General features: G+C 49.1%; 2 protein-coding genes across 4 annotated transcripts in view; one reads left to right on the top strand and one right to left on the bottom strand.

Moving 5' to 3' along the window:
- Positions 1-18: 18 nt before the first annotated feature.
- Positions 19-18,321, top strand: KNOP1 (lysine rich nucleolar protein 1). Of its 2 annotated transcripts, none has more exons than XM_003418801.4 (5): positions 19-113; positions 2,806-3,710; positions 5,930-5,998; positions 8,232-8,309; positions 10,951-18,321. In XM_003418801.4, exons 2-5 carry the CDS (start codon positions 2,808-2,810, stop codon positions 11,260-11,262), a joined length of 1,362 nt encoding a protein of 453 aa, XP_003418849.1. In that variant the 5' UTR covers positions 19-113; positions 2,806-2,807; the 3' UTR covers positions 11,263-18,321. The 2 variants fall into 2 exon arrangements, with proteins under 2 accessions (XP_003418849.1, XP_010596726.1); XM_010598424.3 differs by lacking the exon at positions 19-113 and adding an exon at positions 141-524.
- VPS35L (VPS35 endosomal protein sorting factor like) overlaps positions 18,057-18,536 on the bottom strand; it is a 130,721-nt gene continuing 130,241 nt past the window's right edge. For both annotated transcript variants that reach the window (XM_010598422.3, XM_064295647.1), the window contains one exon: positions 18,057-18,497. In XM_010598422.3, the coding sequence (XP_010596724.2) occupies positions 18,399-18,497 (99 nt within the window). In that variant the 3' untranslated portion in view covers positions 18,057-18,398. The remainder of the gene's footprint in view (positions 18,498-18,536) is intronic.

The raw sequence follows: 18,536 nt of genomic DNA, 5'->3' as shown, positions 1-18,536 counted from the left end.
GCCACGACCCGGAAGGAGCCGTAACCCGCGGGGGCGGGCCAGAGACGCGAGATTGACTTCCGGGTCACGGCAGAGCTGGGTCTCACGTGGAGGAGGGGAGGTCTGGACTACCGGTGAGTTCCGAAAGTGCGACGCACATTCGAGCGGTGCGGGGTCTGGGGTGGGTCTGGGGGTGTACGCGGCGGAGAGCAAAGGAAAAAGCGGGTGATCTCCATCCCAAAAGCCTCCCCTTGCCCTGAGCCGCCCTGTGTGCCTGGCCTGAGGCCGCCGCCTCCAGGAAGCTCTCCCACCTTGGAGCCTGGTTCCAGACCTCGGCGTAATCGCTACTTGTGTGTTTATGCGGAAGCTCTAGCTCGGTGGAGCCATGAGGAACCGATCTCTCCGCCTGGCTCCCTTGCTTCCTGCTTGCCATTCAGCAGCGGAGTGGGGTGTTCAAGTCATCGTACGGAGCACAGGCTCTGGAGTCCGGTGGACTGGTTTCGAATCCCAGTTTTGCCACTTGCAGGCTTTGTGACTTTAGGCAAGTAAGTTCAAGTCTCCAAGTCTGTGAGATGAGATATTCACACCGACCCTCACGGGGCTACCGCGAGAATTTGAAAGAGCTTTTGCAGGAAGAGTTGCTGTTTGCAGGGGACACATTGCATTTCTTCCCTCCTCCCTTTTGAAAGGATGAACGCATTTAGGGTATCAGGGTTGAAAAGGAGGATCTGCCCCACGGTTCTGAATGGCAGAGAGTGAGAGAAAAGGATCAAGTTGACCAACGACTTCCCCGTGGCCTCTTTGTTCTTGTCGGCTCTCCCGATCCCTCCTCCATCCTGAAGCTCGGCTTCGCTGACTCCACCTTCTCTAGTTTGCACCTTCTCCATTTCCTTTTGCAAGTGCCTCTGCCCCTGCCCACTCACTTAAATGTCAGTATTTCCTGAGGCCAGTCTGAGGCTTAATTACCATTTGTATATGATGATTACTGCATTTATAACTTCAGGTCAGTTACTTTTGAACCTCAGAGCCACCAAACGTGCGCACTTAGATAGCTCAAAGAGCTTCATACTCAGGCTGTCCAAACCTGCTGAGTTCACTCCTGCAGCGCCCCCGCCCCTACCCGGTACCACCCGCCTTCTGTGTTCCTTTGTCTCAGGGATTGGTACCACCATCCTGCCAGTTCTGAGACCCCCGTTCTTCAGAAACTTTCTCGACAACTGGTAGGCTGGATTAGATGTCCTTCCCCAGCACCCTGACCTTACCTCATTACCTGTATTGTTATTAAACATCTTTCCCTCTCACACCTACGTGGTTCTTAATAGCAGGTGTTTTTTCTTGTCACATCTCTGTATTCTTGGCTTTCATTCATTCTGAGTATTTATGGAGCACCTGGTATGTGCCAGGTACTGAGGCAGGCTCTGTGCATATAGCCAGAAACAAGACAGGAATGAATGAATGAGTGCAGTTATTCCTTTGACTCTCCAGGTGCTCCTGTAGCATGTTATGAATGAACTTGAGCTATAGCTCACATGTGGCCTGGCTCCTGGAAGCTGCCAAGAGTGAGACAGGCCCCCATGTGGTCCTGTTGGGCTCTGAGGCTAAGGGGAATGGTGGGTCAGAGAAGGGCCTGACCCCCCTGCCCCCATCCAAACTGTTTCTGGACCCCCCCAGTGCCTTGATGCCATCGAGTCCAGGGAGCAGCAGAGACTGGGCTGGTGACTGGAGTGAGAGAGTGGGCCAGCTAGAAGCTGACGTGTATTTAGGAACCCAGCCCCTTCTCACAGGCCTCCACGCCTCCCTTCCAGCTGATGGCTGCCAAGTCAGAATCTGAGCCCAGTGTTGCCAAATCTTTCCATTTCTGAACAAAAGCTAGGTATTCTAGCTTTGTGTGTGTCACCTCCAATCATTCAATGTTGGCAATTGATTTGAAATTTTAAAAACAGTGAAACAGGCTCACAAGCAGAATGTGGCCTCCAACTCCACTGGTTTATAGACTCTGATCTGGTTCTCTCATTTTTATGGATGGGGAGACTGAGGCCCAGAGAGAAGCCAAGGCCATATAGCATAAGAGTGTCAGAGTCACCCTTTAAACCCAAGTCTTGTGACTCCTAGCTGGAACTCTTCTCACCGTCCCTTGCTGCTGCTCTTATTACTGGCCAAATGAGGGGGTCAGTTAGGAGAGTAAGTCATCCAGGAAGGAGCTGAGGGGGACTTCATTTCCAGATGCAAGGTGGAAGAGCTTTCTAGATGAGCAAGGGTATTGGGGTTAATTGTGCCACTGCCATTGCCACTGGTGGGTCCATTGAGAACAGCGGACCTCTTCTCAGGATCTCTGTCCATATCCAGTGAAAGGCAAGCCCACGAGGGCAGGGACTGGCCTGCCTGACTTGACTGCAGTTGTCTCAGTGGCTGGCATAGAGGTGACAGTAAGTATTGCTTGAATGAATGACTAGGCTTAGAGGTTTGAGGAAAATGGGGCAAGAAAAACACGTCAAGTAATTTAGATGGATTCTCTGGTTTTTTACTTCTAACACCCCTTTGAGGAAGCAAGTATGATCTTCCTCATTTTCCAGATGGGCAGATTGAGGATCAGGAGCTTTGGTGACTGGACCTGAGGTCAGAGAGCAGAGTTTGGATTTGAACCCAGGCCTGTCTGAATTTAAACTGCATGCTGTTTCTTCTCTCATTTTTCCCTATAATCATTTCCCCTATCCCTAACATTTCAGACCACCCCTTCCAAGAAATATGGCTCTTGGTGATACTTTGCATAATTTAACACAGGGTGACTTGGTGTGGGGTAACCTGTGCCATTTCTTTTTTTTTCAGGGATGATTGCCAAGATCCAACAAGTAGACATGGGTCTTGGGCTCCCAGAGAAAAAGAAGAAGAAGAAGAAAGGGGTCAAAGAGTCAGAGATTCAGTATTCGGCTTTAAAAGGTGATTATTTCACAGCAGCTTCTCCTCGAAGAGCCACATCCCCCTCTAAGAATGTGGTCCAGGCACCCGAAGTGCCTCTAGTGAAGAAGAAGAAGAAAAAGAAAGTCCTTTCCAAGGACCACCTAGAACCTGAGACTGTGTTGCGGGTCAGACGGACAGAAAAGTCGCCCAGCTCCAGGAAGCAGGCCCTTGGCCTTACTGAGTTCCACAGTGGGGACAAAAAAAAGAAGAGGAGGTCCTTGTCAACTCTGGCTGTGTCCCATGGCCTAGGAGTAGAGACCTCTCTGAACCCCAGACAAAGTGAGGAGGAAACCAAAGTTGGCAAGAAGCTCAAAAAGCACAAGAAAGAGAAAAGGGCCCAGGACAGCATAGCCTTCTCAGCCCAGAACCCTTGGCTCTGTGAGGCTGGGGATGCTCTGTGTGCATGTGCTCTGGGAAAGGACTGTGAGGAACTGACAACCTCGGGGCAGAAACGGAAACAGGGGAGCCCCAGGGAACACCGCATCAAGATGAAGAAGAAAAAGAAAATCTATCAGGAGGGAGACTTGCCTCTGGGCCACCTCGAGGTCTTCAGGTCCACAGAGAACAGCCCTAAGAAAGGGAGTAAAAAGAAGCCAGCCAAAGCCGAGGTTCTGGAATACATCCCAATAGGAGATGAGCCCAAAACTCTAGTGAAGAAGAAAACCAAGTCCAAGAAGCAGGCAGAGCAGCCAGGCATTGAGGAGCCAGCTCTGAAGAGGAAGAAAAAGAAGAGGAGGAAAGAGAGCAGGGTAGCAGGAGAATCTGGTGAGGAGGTAAGCTTTGCTTCAAAAATGGACTCTTGCCTTGAGGGAGGGGATGGGGTGGAGGGTGGGAGTGTCTGTGTTTCTGTGCGTGCAATACGTGTGCATGTGCACATCCTTACACACTCACATTTTTAGTTACAGGAATCCTCATTAAACTGACTTTGCTAGAAAAGGCAGGGGGGTTATTGACACATAGAATTGGAAAGTCTAAGGGCCAGCAAGCTTCAGGAATGGCTGCATCCAGGGGCTCATGTAATATCAATAATACAGGTCCAGGGGTGGATTAACCAGTAAGCGAGGTAGCACTGGCTTACATTAAGCAAGGTAGACATGGGCTTACTTGTGTTTACTTACTTATCTGTAGCGCACATAATTCCGCATGGGTTTTACCACATCCTTGATGTGAAAAACAGGTGAAATTGTGCACTACAGATTAGTAAGTATGCACAAGTAAGCCGGTGCATACCTTGCTTATTGGATAATCCAGCCCTGCAGATATCCCTTGGCATCGAAAGTACCCAAGTTCTCACCACCTAAACTCAGGGTCTGAATAAATTGGGATCACTTTTTGGTCAATCCCTTGCTTTTTGAACTGTTCCCACTTGTTATCCAAAACTCAGGAACCAAAGAGTTTGAGATAACATGGCATCTGTAGCTAACATGGCTTTATGTTTTTCTGTGTTGGTTTTAGTCCCAGGCAGGCTCCCTGTAACCCACCACCCTGTGGCAAGATGGTCCCCCAGCTCCAGCCTTTGTCCTAGCAGCTCTGCCACGGCAAAGGAAGAAGGTGGCCCCTTCAGAAGGATTCCAGGGAAAGTTCCAGGGCTGCTGTCACAGGCCTGGCTTGGGTCAGTCTCTCCAGAAGGCCAGAGTGTGAAACCCAGAGTGAGGGGTTCGGGGTCAGGTGCTCCCAAACCACACCATCCAAGATTGGGGGAGGGTTTCTGAGAGGGGCACTGAGGTCCTCTTACCAGAAGGCAGGGAGTGGATGAGGGCCTGGTGAAGACATACAACATTTTATTTACCCATTAACCAGTTACGGTTGCCCTCAGCTGAGACGTGAATGGTTCCAGTCCATCCAGAGGTGCCTTGGAAGAAAGGTCTGGCAGTCTCCCGCAAGATCGTTGTTGTTGCTGTTAGGTGCTCTCGAGTCTGTTCTGACTCATGGTGACCCATGAACAACAGACTAAAACACTGCGCGGTCCTTTGCCATCCTCACAATCATTGCTATGTTTGAGTCCATCGCTGCAGCCACTGTGTCAGTCCATCTCGTTGAGGGTCTTCCTCTTTTTCGCTGACCCTCTACTTCATGAAACATGATGTCTTTCTCCAGGAACTGGTTCCTCCTGATAACGTGTCCAAACTAGGTGAGACGAAGTCTCGCTATCCTCACTTCTAAGGAGCATTCTGGTTATACTTCTTCCCAGATTTGTTCCTTTACAACAAGATTACAGCCATGGAAAACCCTTTGGAGCAGAGCGCCCCTCTGACACGCCTGGGGTCGCCATGAGTCAAGTGCCTTAACTGTTTGGACCACCAGGGACTCCGGTGGAGGAATAGAGCAGTGCCTGACTGAGTTTCTGAAGCTCTTTGGAGCTCCCGTTGGAATGGACTAGGGTTGTGAGTGGGAATGCAGGGAGTTAAAGACTATCAAGGTGGTTCAGGCGAGAGAAAAGGAGGTGGCCAGGACTGGGGTGGCAGTACAGAGGGAGAGAATTGGGTGGGTTTGGGTGGTCGGTTTGATGGCAGGATGCCGCTGACAGGGCCTCAAGCTCATCCCTGTACCCCCTGGCCCCTGCCAGCCCTCTCCCACTGTTAGCTGGCCCTTGACCTTTCTTTTGCTGGTTTGGTGCCGCTGTGGGGAGTCAGGTGCCATATGTGGCTGGAAAGAACATGCAGCAAGCTCTGAGTCAGGAGCCCTGGGTTTTTAGGATCAACTTGTCCCAAGCTTTGGGGTGACATTGTGGTAGTCACTTCACCTGGCTGAGCCTCAGTTTCTTTGTCTGTCAAATGGGTTAGTGCCATGTTTAGGGCAGAGAATCGGAAGAAAGAGAACGAGAAGGGCTTTGTTAATGGTGAGGTGTTATATAAATGGGAGGGGTCGGGATGACAATGACATCTTGGGGTCTTTTCTGGGCTTTGTCACGATCTCAGCTTGGCTGGGCTGTTGGGGCAGAGGTCTCACCACTATGCACTTGAATCTCACCCGACTTTGCCCTCTTATACAGGAACCAGACCCAGACTTAGAAGTGGTATTGGAAAAGAAAGGCAACATGGATGAGGCGCACATAGACCAGGTACGGTGCAAACCCCTCCACCCCCTCCCATTGCGTCTCACCACCCCCAGAGGCACACTTGCCTCCTGCCAGGCCTCAGAAGGGCCACAGACTCCTAAGTCCACCTAGGCCAGGCTCTCTGGCACGCCGCTAGTGGCAGGGACCCCGTGCCTTTCCCCACCTCATGCCAGGAGACCCCTCCAGCTGCTGGGGCTGTGGGGCCTGTCTGGTCGTTTGGAATTCCAAGTCAAGGCCCTCCTCCCTGTGACCAATCCGGAGGGCTTGTCCCTGAGACCCTGCAGCCAGGGGATGGGACAGACCTGCTCAGCCAGGCCCACGGGCCGCCACCTCATGGACTAGCTCAGGATCATTGAGAGATATTTATCTAGTATAGACCAGCTTCTGCTTCTGTCTGCCAGATCCTCTGGCATTTGTGTCCTGGGTAGGAACTGGATGTTCTGAAATTGGGGTATTTTTATGGTCCTGGATCCCAAGACCTGACAGGGCAGAGTGGTGACCATGTAGGCTTTGGAGACCTTGGATGAGTCACTAACCTCACTGACTCAGTGTCCCCCTGTATAAGATGGGGGTCATGATGGCTCGTGCCTGCACAGGCTGCCGTGAAGACCATACATAGTCGTGCGTGTGTGTGTGTGTGTGCGTGTTTGTAAGGCAGTCAGCACAGGGCCTGGCTCAACTGTGCTCAATAAATGGTCGCCCTTGTGCTTCATCAGCAAGTGCTTACGAGAGCTGACCAACAGGCTGGGAGACGGAGGTGGCCTTCCACTCCAGGAAAGAAAAAAAAAGAAATGGAGCAAGTACTTACCAGAGGGCTGAGTGTGGAGAAAGGAGACATTCAAGATGAAGTGGAAGTTCCATACGGAATCTGGACCTTGGGGGGCTTTCTAGGGGGAGTATTGGGCATAGACCAAGGGTGTGGGGGGCACCTCAAAGCAGCTAGGATGCTGCTGACAGAGCCCCCAGTCCAGAACCTGGCAGAGAGAGACCCTTTCCCCATCCCAGTCCAAGACGAGCTCATGGCGGTTGTCATGCACAGCTCTCAAGGACCAGTGCTGCTCCACCAGGGCTGAGCAGCTGCCCAGAGAGGGCAAAGGCAGGGCCCTGGCTCATCCAGGGTACCTGGCCCTTCTCTTGGCTCATTTCCCAGGTATCCTCAGCCCCTCAGGACGCAGCAAGATCCTAGAACCTGGAGCAGTCCCAGAGACCAGGCACTTGATATGGGCAAGGCCCACCAGCAGTCCGTCTGCTCTTTATTTAATCGTGTCTGTGGAATAGTTTAGGAGGCACCAACGGTTAAGCGGTCAACTACCAGCCAAAGGGTTGGCAGTTTGAACCACCCAGAGGTGCCTTGAAAGACAGGCCTGGTGCTTCTGAAAGGTCACAGCCTTGGAAACCCTATGGAGCAGTTCTGCTCTGCACTCGTAGGGGCGCCATGAATTGGAATCAATTCCATGGCAACTACCAACTACAACAGTTGAAGACTTTACAACTCTAAAAACAGTTTCTAACCGCTTTGCATGACAGATTCCCTCAGTGTCCCACCTCCACCTCTCCTATTTTCCCATTAATGTAAGTCCTGAAAGTCTATGATGGCAAAAATTGGAATATACCATACTTGGGAATAAACCTCACCTGAGATCTGATCACCTAGTGGTGACTGCCAAGCCACTGAGAATCACAGCCCCACCAAGCCGACACATAACCTTAACCATCACAGCCAGCATTACTCTCGCCTCGCACTTTGGCATTTGTTACTGCCAGACGTAGGTTGTTAATGCACAAGGTAGTTGGATGGTAGATTTTTTTACTATTGTCGTATATGCAGAATGTTGGATAATGAGACAGTAAGTGAAGAGTAGGTGTACAGCGTCTGCCATACAAGAAGGCAGGTCCTCAGGCAATGCATTTGGGGAAATTTTTCACCTAAAATGATTATTAAAAGCAGAAGTTTAACAAGCTTCAATTTCCAGGAAAATTCATTCTTAAGGGCCCCTGGCTTTTACATGCTGCGTGATAAACAAGACCTGCTTAGTTTCACTCAAGGATATGGAGCTCTCCAGACACTCAGAAGACACTTGACAAAGGTCTACACTGTATTTGGAGCAGAGACTAGCTGGGGGTCACCTTTGTCCTGCCCCTCCATCCCCAGCCCCATCTCTGTTCTGGGTTTCAAGCTCAAAAGAGAACTCTCATGGCTCCCTCGCAACCCTTTTCTTTCCTCCCCCTTGCTCAGGTGAGGCGAAAGGCCTTGCAAGAAGAGATTGATCGTGAGTCAGGCAAGACGGAAGCTTCCGAAACCAAGAAGTGGACAGTAAGTCTGATGTGAGGGCTCTGCAAGGTGGCACGCTTGGCACCCCAACCCATCCCCCCCGGCATGGCAGCCTGGCTGCCGGTGAAGAGGGGTCGTGGGAGGGCAAGTTAGTCCAGGCCTTCTACAGCAGAGCTTGTCCCAAGCTAATTCCTTTCTTTCTGGAATGGCTGCTGCTTGCCCCTCTCCCTCTGGTGTTCTGGCCAAGTGAGATAAGCAGCCTGAACCTTAGTTTCTGTCTCTGGGTGAGTGGCGTGTCCTGCAGTACAAGTCATGGGGGGCACATTCCGATAAGCTCCTTCCCACTGTCGACAGTGCCCTCAGACAGCTGGTGGGAATAGAGGAGCCTGGGCTGAGGGTGCGGGCAGCAGGCCACTCAGGACTGGCTTTAAGATCAGCTTTCAGGGAAATTTCCAGACCAGGCCTGAGAAGAAAGGACAGGAGCAAGCGCAGTGCAAGCTCCACACAGCCAGCTCTGAGGTGAGCAGCCTGCCTCGCCGCTCCCTGGCTGCCTGTCTGTGCGCCCTCCCGTAGTCGTTCAGCTGAGGCCCCACTGTGCGTCAGGCACTGTGCTGGGCACTGTGGGTGCCAAGGTGCGTGAGGCCTCATCATGGGGCCCGCCTTCCAGTGCCAGTGGGCAGGATGTGCGGTGGGGAAGCGGATGATAAACAAGACCAGTTCAGATAGAGTGCTAGGAGAAAGAAAACAGAAGAACGAGCTGGTGAGTGAGTGACGGGGAGGCTTCTCTGAGAAGGGGACGCTTGTACAGAGACTGAAGGGTGAAGGGGCTCCAGCCCTGAGAAGGCCGGGGGGCACAGGTAGAGTGTTCCAGTGGTGGAGGGGATGGGGAATGCAAAGCCCAAAGGTGGGAAAGGCTTGGAGGGGCCTGTACAGAAGGCCAGTGTTGGCAGAGTGGCCGGGATGTGGGACGGGCAGGGAGCGTGCACTGGTTCTGAATGTGGTGAGAGCTGCCGTGGGGCTTTGATGCAGGGGCGGTGGGGGAGGGGTCAGAAGGCTCACCCTGCAAGCTGGAGGCCTAGGGAGGTGGCACTGGGTTTAGAGAGAAGGGAACAGCCTCAGGATTGATGTGGAGACACAGCCAGCAGGACTGGTGACTAGGTTAGCTTTGGGGGAGAAGGACAGAGAAGAACCAAGGATGACAGGCAGGCTTGCCTCCGTGGCTATCTTTAAGGCTTCAGGGTGTTCAGAAAAGAACTCTTGATTCGGATCAGAAGCCCCAATACCCATTGCTGGCTCTGTCACTTTGTAGTGACTTCCCCCTTCCGAGTCTCAGTTTCCACATCTGTAAAATGGGACTCAAACCCTGGCCCTGTGAGGTGGGGTATGGTGTGGGGCTTTGCTACCCATAAGTGTCCTTACTCTCTGTCCTACCGAGCTGAGCAGAGCTGACAGGACACCCTGAATGCGTGAAATAGGCAAGAAATAGGGCTGCGTCATTTGGAGCTCTGGCCCGGGAGGCTGTTCTTGGAAGGACCTGGCAGCAGAACAACAATTCTGGTGCACAGGGACCAGTATTTGCCAGGGATGCTTTAGGTGTGGCGCTGCCTCCCAGGACCTAGGACCACATCAGCACTGAGGCACGTGAGGCCCCTGGAAAAGCTTGCTCATTCCAGACCAACGTGTCTGCCTCCCAGCCAGCCTCCCGGCAGCGCCATGCCCAGAACCATGCAGATTGTTAGGCGGTCTCTCCCTAGAAAAGGTAGGCCTGGGGAGCTAATTATTCCTGCATCTGGGCCACTATGAAGCTGGGTGAATTCGTCACCAGTTCACTCAGGGCAGCTCTAGTGACAACTGGTCCTTAGCATTCTCCCAAAGCCAACCTAGAAATATTGCTAGGCTGGCATTGGGCTTGCAAGTGGAAAGTTCCTGGGCAATATGGAGGTCAGCCCTGGGGATGGATAGTAAGCAGAGGTGGGGTGGGAGGAACTACCAGTTATTGAGGACTTAAACATGTGCCAGGCATTATGCTCTGGGCCTGGGTAGAGAAGCTGATCTACTCCTCACTGAAGCCCTGTGAGGGGTTGTTAGGCCCCAATTTATAGACCAAGACACAGACTCAGGGAGGGGTGTGACTTGGCCAGGGTCACACAGGTGGGGCTTGAACTGGTAGCTGCCTAACTTCAAAGCCACCGTCTTCTGGGGAAGCAGGGTTTCTTGGCTCTCCCGTGGACATGGGAGGGAGCAGGGTCTTGTCTTAGGCCACTGCTCTGAGGGGCTCTTGAACATTTTCTCCTGCATGGGCAATTCTGGTATGTGGCAAGCAGTGGTAAGGGTGCTGTATTGTCTGTCAGGAGTCAGGTGAGGAGAAGATAAACGGAAAGGCAGCTCCGCACATAAAGGTGGCGTCTGCTGTTGGGCAGACCCGATTGGGAATTGCGGCAGGATTACTAGGCAGGCTTGGGCCCCTAGTGAAACTGAAAACCTCTGTTTCCTCGTCAGTAAAATGGGAGTAACAAGAGTGTCCCTCTTGTTAGGATTAAATAGGACAATCCACTGATGTGCTCGTTAGCTGTGTGCCTAGTACAGAACTGCTGAGTCCTGCTTGGTGAGGCTGGGGCTGGCGGGGGGAAGGAGAGGGCTTTGGGATCAAGGAAAATGACTACCTTCTTTTCTGTTAACACAGGGAACCAAGTTTGGCCAATGGGATACTGCTGGTTTTGAAAACGAGGACCAGAAACTGAAATTCCTCAAACTGATGGGTGGCTTTAAAAATCTGTCCCCTTCATTCAGACGTCCCCCTAGCATGATCAGAAGGCCCAACATGGCGCTTGACAAGAAGGCGGCCGACACCCTGCAGCAGAACCTGCAGCAGGACTATGACAGGGCCATGAGCTGGAAGTACAACCGGGGAGCTGGCCTCGGCTTCTCCTCAGCCCCAGGCAAAGGCTTTTATATTGACAGGAACGCTTCCAAGTCCATTAAGTTTGAAAATTAAACTCTCTGGGTCTTGTTGGTGGGGGGTGGTGAGCCAAAATTGCTTTTCTTATTCAGTTATGCAGATGAAAGCTATCTGACAGTTGTCTCAAGTTGAACTGCTGCAAAGATTAAGGACAACTATCTTGATGTACTCGAAGGAACCAGGGTTGGGGCAGTTCATGTTTCAGGAGCCAGGAACATCGGAGTGGCTAAAAGCTATTTTCCATGCTAAACACTCCATCTCTATTTGAAGACGACAGCGTGTATCAATAATAGCTAACATCTGTTGGGGGGTCTGGATGGTGCAAATGGTTAACATGCTTGGCTGCTAAGCAAAAGGTTGGAGGTTTGAGTCTACCCAGAGGCACCCCAGAAGAAAGGCCTGGTGATCTCCTTCCAAAAAAAATCAGCCATTTAAAACCCCATGGAGCACAGTTTTACTCTGACACACATGGGGTCACCATGAGTTGGAATCAACTCAGTGGCAACTTTTTTTTTTTTTTTTTAACATTTGTTGAGTGTTTAGTATGGGCCAGACACTGTGTTGAAGTGTTTTCCTTGCATTATTGTATTTAATCTTCACAATTCTGTGAAATAGGTGCTATTATTATTCCCATCTTACAGATGAGAAAACTGAGGTATAGGGAGGAAGTAATAAAATTGCCCAGGGTCACCCAACCAGTTAAGTGCAGGTATACTTTTATACCCCAAGTCTTAAGTCCCAATTCACTATGTCATGTCCCTTCTAGGCAATATCACCTGGAATACTTGGGATTAAAATGTCTTTTGGTTTAAGAAATATAAGTTCTATTATATGTCTAAATCTCAAACAGGAAGTAAAACTAATGATAAAAGAGGAGAACCAAGCTCATTTTGCCATTCCCCGTCTCGGGGTAGCTGCAGGCTTGTGAAATGCTACCAAGCCAACATGGCTGCACTTTCTCTGCAGGTGTGAAATGTATTTCTAAACCCATCTTGCCTTTGCCAACTGCCTTCAAATCTAAAGCACTGGGCTTGGATTTAATCTTTTTGTGCTTTACCTAGACTCAGCAAGGCATTTTTAAAGTGGTCAGTCCTCCAAAGAGGAGCCCTGGTAGCATGGTGGTTAAGCGCTTGGCTGCTAACTGAAAGGTTAGAGGTTCAAACCCACCAGCTGCTTCATGGGAGAAAGATGTCAGCCTTGGAAACCCTATGGGGTAGTTCTACTCTGTCGTACAGGGTTGTTGAGTTGGAATCAACTTGATGGCAATGGGTTTTTTTTTTTTTTTTGGCATTCAGTCCTCCAAATGACCCAATGGCAGGTTCTTAGATGTGTTTTATTCTTTGTGTCACAAGGAAGAGAAGCACAGGTGACTTGTGTGGTGGAGGTCAAGTGCAGGGAGGCACAGGCATGGGGATGACACAGGAAATGGGCTCATCACTCTGGGGACAATGATTTCCATGTCTCCAAGGTTGGACTCCCCAGCAAACCTCAAAGAACTCCAGGTCCAATGACCTGAGTAACCTGTGTTCACCTTCTTCCCATTCACCTAGCATTCTGCATCCCAAAATACAGGTTCTGATTGGGTCAGTTTCACATCACAACTACAGACATCCCAGCTCAGGCCAGCCTAAACAGGAAATACCATGTTTCACATGACAGGAAGTTCTGATATAAGGCCTTGGTTCATCCGCTCACTAAGGAAACATTCTTTTCCTCTCTGCTCCATCATTCTCAGTGTTGGCTTCATCAGGATGGCAGAAGAATGGCTGTAGCCATGCCAGGCAGCATATCAAGACACTACAAACATTCCAGAAAAGAAAAACCTTTTTTGTGGCTCAAAATGGGTCACATGCATATTCCTGGACCAGCCCCTCAGGGAAGGGGGAAAACCCTCAGGCCATTTAGGAAGGAAGAACTGAGCAGATGCTGGCAAAATGAAGATGATGTCCCCTACTACGCCACTGAGCAGAGGTGAGCCAGGCCACTTCAGATGGCTGGCCTTCCCTGGGCCCTGACCCCTGACCAGCATGGATTCTGTGCCAGTGTGCACTAGCAAGAATCCATTTGGTCCACTTCCTTCCGAACAGGAACTTGGCCTTTCACGGATTCATCAGTGAGAGGCGCAATGGAAGAGGCCATCTAAGGCCTAGAGTAGGGTTCTGCATTTGAGTTGGAAGGCACCTCCTCCTTTAAGTGGGGAATAAATCTCTCCTGTCCTTATCAACACTGCAGGAATCTGCTCTGCAAAAGGGAGCCAACTATTAAAATAGTTTTCATCTTGCCAAGAGATCACACTACAGTGTGGGTGGGCTTGGGTCATCAAGATTATGTTTGTTCAGGGAACATCTACATCAAGTGGCATAACATAGTACATAAAGAAAATGTTCTACATCCCACTTGGGTGAGTAGCATCTAGAGTCTTAAAAGCTTGCAAGTGGCCATCTAAGATACATCTATTGGTCCCATCCCACCTGGAACAAAAGGGAATGTAGAAAACCAAACACAAGGAAATATTAGCCCAAAGGGTTAAAGGACCACAGATTCCACCAGCCTAAGACCAGAAGAACTAGATGGTGCCCAGCTACCACCACCAACTGCCCTGACAGGGATTACAACAGAGTCCAGGACAGAGCAGGAGAAAAATGGAGAACAGAATTGCAAATTCACGTAAAAAGACCAGACTTAATTGGTCTGACAGACTGGAGGGACCCCCGAAACTACAGCCCCGGGATGCTCTGCTAACCCAGAGCTGAAACCATTCTCAAAACCCACTTTTCAGACAAAGATTAGACAAGCCTATTTTATTTTATTTTATTTTATAAAACAAAAGGTGAGGAATGTGCTTCTTAGTTAAAGCAAATAATACCAGATCAAACTGGCAGCTCCTGAAGGCAAGAAGGGACAGGATCTGGACAAATTGACACAAGGAACCAGGGTGGAAAGGAGTATGCTATCACATTGTGTGGATCGCAACCAATGTTACAAAACAATGTGTATAAAATTTTGAATGAAAAATTGAGGTGTGAAATTTGATCTAAAGCACACATACACATACACAAGACCCGGCGGGGGGAGATGTTTGGCTGTTTCAAGGAGTGATTCCAGAAAGTGGATGGCCGATTATCCACTGTCTTGCCCCCATGTAAGCCTTGGTGATGGGGACGGCTGTCATTGGAGTGTGATGATCAGGCCATTCTTCTCCCTCCGGCCATTTAGTGTAGTCTCTGGAATAGGACTTGATTTTGTAACTCAGTGTATCACCATTAGCTCTTGTCTCTTGGATGTTTCTAAAAGTTCCATTTGGCCAAGGGAAACTTGTTTTAAGTACATGGGAAATTGTGAAGCTGGGTCTAAGTAGAGATGGTTGGGCCACTAAGGCAACAGGATGCTGAGTGTCCTCCAGAATGAGCCCCTCTCTTTGCCTTGGTGGATGCAGACCACCATTCACTCCAGTAGCAGGCCCCTGCCCAGCAGCAGTCTGGGGGAACTACTATCTATACTTCTGGGTTGTTTAGCTAGGGCTCCATCCTTTGTAAATTAATACTGGCTTAAGTACCCCCACCCCTTCTTTGTCCAGTGTCCAGTGCCCTCCCCAAGGCATCTGCATGTTTTTCCACATTACTTCTTGCCTGGATTTCCCATGTTCTCCTTCAGTAAGTCTTGGCTGTGTGTAGAACATAACCTGTCTCCACTGGAACAATATACTTTTTAGACTTCTGCTCAGAATTGAGGGGAGGCCTGCCATAAGACAGCTGAGATCTATTTAACAACCGTGTTCTCAGATCCATTTGCCATTTCTCTCTCAGGGATTTCTCACTGGCCAAACCCCCTTCTATGGCAAGGTCCTTTGCACATAATCTCAGCTGTCACCCCAAACCTCGCTATTCTTTCCACTGTACTCCTTGTCGCAATTCCTGCTCTCTCTGCCTTGGCCCACTTGGCTCTGCCCCGAGGCCACCTTTCCACAACTGGCCAGGCCCATCACAACTATTTTTCCTAACAGATGTAGTTCTCCCCTAACAGAAATTGTGGATTCAAGTCTACAAACTATTACAGTTCTTTAGGTCTTGTGGTAAGCAGACCAATGCCCCACCCCAAAGATGTCTACATCCTCATTCCCAGAACCTGTAAATATGTTAGATTACAAGTAGTTCCCCCATATCCATAGTTTTGCTTTCTGCAATTTCAGTCACCCATGGTCTGAGAATATTAAATGGAAAATTCCAGAAGTAAACAATTCATAAGTTTTAAATTGAGCGCTGTTCTGAGTAGTGTGAAGAAGTCTCACACTGTCCCGCCTGGGTCGTGATTCATCTCAGTCCAGCGTACTCATGCTGTATATGCTACGCGGCCATCAGTCACTTAAGTAGCCATTTTGGTTATCAGATCGATTGTCACGGTATTGCAGTGCTTGTGTTGAAATAATCCTTACTTTTCTTTTTTTTACTTAATAAGGGCTCCAAAGCGCAAGTGTAGGGAGGCTGGCAATTTGGATATGCCAGAGAAGCCGCAAAGTGCTTCCTTTATAAAAGGTAAAAGGTCTTCAAAAGATAACTTGAAGGAAGAGACTGACCACATTCACTTAACTTTTATTACAATATATTGTTATAATTGTTGTATATTATTAGTTATTGTTAATCTCTTACTATGCACCTCATTTATAAATTAAACTTTATCAGAGGTGTATATGTATAGGAAAAAAACAGTTATACATAGGGTTTGGTACTATTCGCCGTTTCAGGTATCTACTGGGGGTCTTGGAACATATCCTCCGCGGATAAGGGGGGACTCCTATGCGAAAATGCGAGGCAAAGGGAAATTACCATAAGATTGCAGATAGACTTAAGAGTGCTGATCAGTTGACCTTAAAACAGGGAGATTACCCTGGATTATCGCGGTGGGCTCTGTGTAATCACAGACCCAAACCAAACCAAACCAAACCCACTGCCTTCGAGTCGATTCTGACTCATAGCGCCCTATAGGACAGAGTAGAACTGCCCCATAGAGTTTCCAAGGAGCACCTGACGGATTTGAACTGCTGTCCTCTTGGTTAGCAGCGATAGCACTTAACTAATACGCCACCAGGGTTTCCATGTAATCACAAGGGTCTTTGAATGTGAAGGAAGGAGGCAGAAGAGCCAGTGTCAGAGAGACTTGCTTGATGTGACAAGACTCAGCCAGCCACTGCTGGCTTAGAAAACAAAGGGGGCCATAAGTCAAGGAATGCAGGTGGCCTTTAGAAGCTGGAAAAGGCAAAGAATCAGATTGTCCCCTAGAGCCTACAGAAAGGAAGGCAGCCTGTTAACACCCTGGCTTTTAGCCTAGTGAGACCCACGTAGGACTTGTGAACTCCAGAACTCCGTAACGATGAAACTGTTGCCTTAAGCCGCCAAGTGTGTGGTAACGTGCCACAACAGCCAGGGGTAACTGACAGGGCTCAAGCAGAAGTTTCCCTCTTTTTTACCTTATTTCCTCGAATTCTTGCTTGGAGTCTTTATCTTTGCATCCTTCCTGACAGTAGCAGATTTCATCCTATGCAGACTGATTTTCAGAGACTGGTTTATTGATTTAGTAATGGGCTGGGGAAAAGCGCACATAAGAACACACAAAATCTAAGCTGCCGAGGCAAGGCAATGGATGATGCGAAAGCTCCCTTTGACGTAACGCACACCTGACCTAATGTGAAAATCCAGGTTCAGGTCGATGTCTGGGCAACGTAAACTCACATTTGCAGCCTCAAAGTAAAAGAAATGACTTGAAGAGCATACTTTGTGACTTCGCCAATGGTTTTTCACTTAAATAGCGTCGTATAAGTAAACATGGTATATAAAATAATTTTAATGGAGATAGCGGTTTTGTGACATAAAGGCCACCTTGGATATTTAGATAATACCACAAGGCTTTCTGAGTTTTTGTATGTTTTGTTCAGTAAAGGGGAGGAAAGTAGGCATCCGTTAGTGTCTACTACCATTCTTTCGTCGATTTTCTCAAAAGAATTTCTTGGGTGGGAAGAGGGGGCAGGAGGTGGAGTGGGTGTGGGTATGGTCATTACTGAGTTGGCCAGAAAATGCATTTTCACAGCACAGTCTTGCTTTTACACTATCCAGTAAGAACATGAGTATATAAGTTTATATTTAAAAATCATTTTACTTTCTGAGGTTAACTGCTAACTGTGACTCTGGCGTTTTGCACACACAGAGTAAAGAGATGAAATGTCATCTATGGCCAGTGTATAGCTTCCCAAAGTCCCACAGTTTGGGACACTTTTAATCCACAATGTGGATGCGTTTTATGGGGAACAGGTTATACGCCAATCAATATCACTGCTCTTACTACTTCAAGATGTTGGTGGAAGGTTGTGGCTGTAATACAAGACTCAGATTCCACCCAGCTGGCGATAGTAAAGTAGCCAGAATTGTATCCCACTTAGAATTACAGGTGAAAAGCAGGCCGGCCTAATAGGCTTAGATGTGTTCTCTTTCTTCTGGAGAAGAGTCAGAAGTAATTAAATGAACAGTTATGAACATAGAATATTCCTCCAGGACATTTACTTGGTTACAGTGTACTTGCCACTGGAGCCACTGCAACTCTCAGGTTTGACCTCACTTCTTCCTTTGACCCACCAACATGCTCTGTGTCCAACTGAGAGCTGCTTTTGACAGACTAGGAGCTAACTGAGCCATCTGCCTTTTATAAGTCCTCCCAAGTGGTGTGAGCGACATTCGATTCCAGACTTTGGGCCCTCAGATTTGGGGGTAGGAACTGTGGCCCCTGAAAAGTGGACGCTTTTCCAAGGTGATTTTCCCAAAATACGACCGAAAATAAAGACATTGCTTGCATTCTTTAGTTTCTCTCTTGCTAAAGGCCCACCTGATTCTTCTTAGGGCTTATGAGACCCTGAAGGCCACTTGTACAACGAAGCACAGAGATGCTGCTGCTTGCTGAGCAGGATTTGATGTGAATGCTCCCAACCCCCGCCCCCTTCACTGTCAGAATAATCTGGGCAGCGGCCAAGGCAGGAGGCAATCTGTACATATGTTTAAAGAAAACAACAAAAAAAAAAACCCTGAAAACAAATAACCTTCTGAATTCCAGTAAGAGTCTGGGGCAAAGTGTGTCTCTTGGGACTCAGCCCCAGAACCCCTGGGCCCAGGCCTGGGGAAGGGCCAGGGTCAGGTCCGTGACTGCAGAGGGAGTCTCAGGGCCAGCTCCATCAAGTGACTCATGTCTGGTTGTTTGCTTCGCTTCTTGATGTATTCCAGAGTTTTCACCTAGAAAGAAAAAGACAGAACCATTTCCTTTCTGGTCTA

The sequence above is a fragment of the Loxodonta africana genome, chromosome 12 (genome assembly GCF_030014295.1).
Source record: "Loxodonta africana isolate mLoxAfr1 chromosome 12, mLoxAfr1.hap2, whole genome shotgun sequence".
Taxonomy (NCBI): domain Eukaryota; kingdom Metazoa; phylum Chordata; class Mammalia; order Proboscidea; family Elephantidae; genus Loxodonta; species Loxodonta africana.
The sequence above is the reverse complement of the archived record's forward strand: the minus strand, read 5'-3'. Positions and strand labels throughout refer to the sequence as shown.

What these genes read in the sequence shown, in the direction of transcription:
- KNOP1 (XM_003418801.4), top strand. Translation starts at nt 2,808, where the DNA reads ATGATTGCCAAGATCCAACAAGTAGACATGGGTCTTGGGCTCCCAGAG. An exon ending in CAGGAGAATCTGGTGAGGAG is followed by an intron (nt 3,711 to 5,929) that starts GTAAGCTTTGCT and finishes CCTCTTATACAG; the next exon opens with GAACCAGACCCAGACTTAGA. An exon ending in ATGAGGCGCACATAGACCAG is followed by an intron (nt 5,999 to 8,231) that starts GTACGGTGCAAA and finishes CCCCTTGCTCAG; the next exon opens with GTGAGGCGAAAGGCCTTGCA.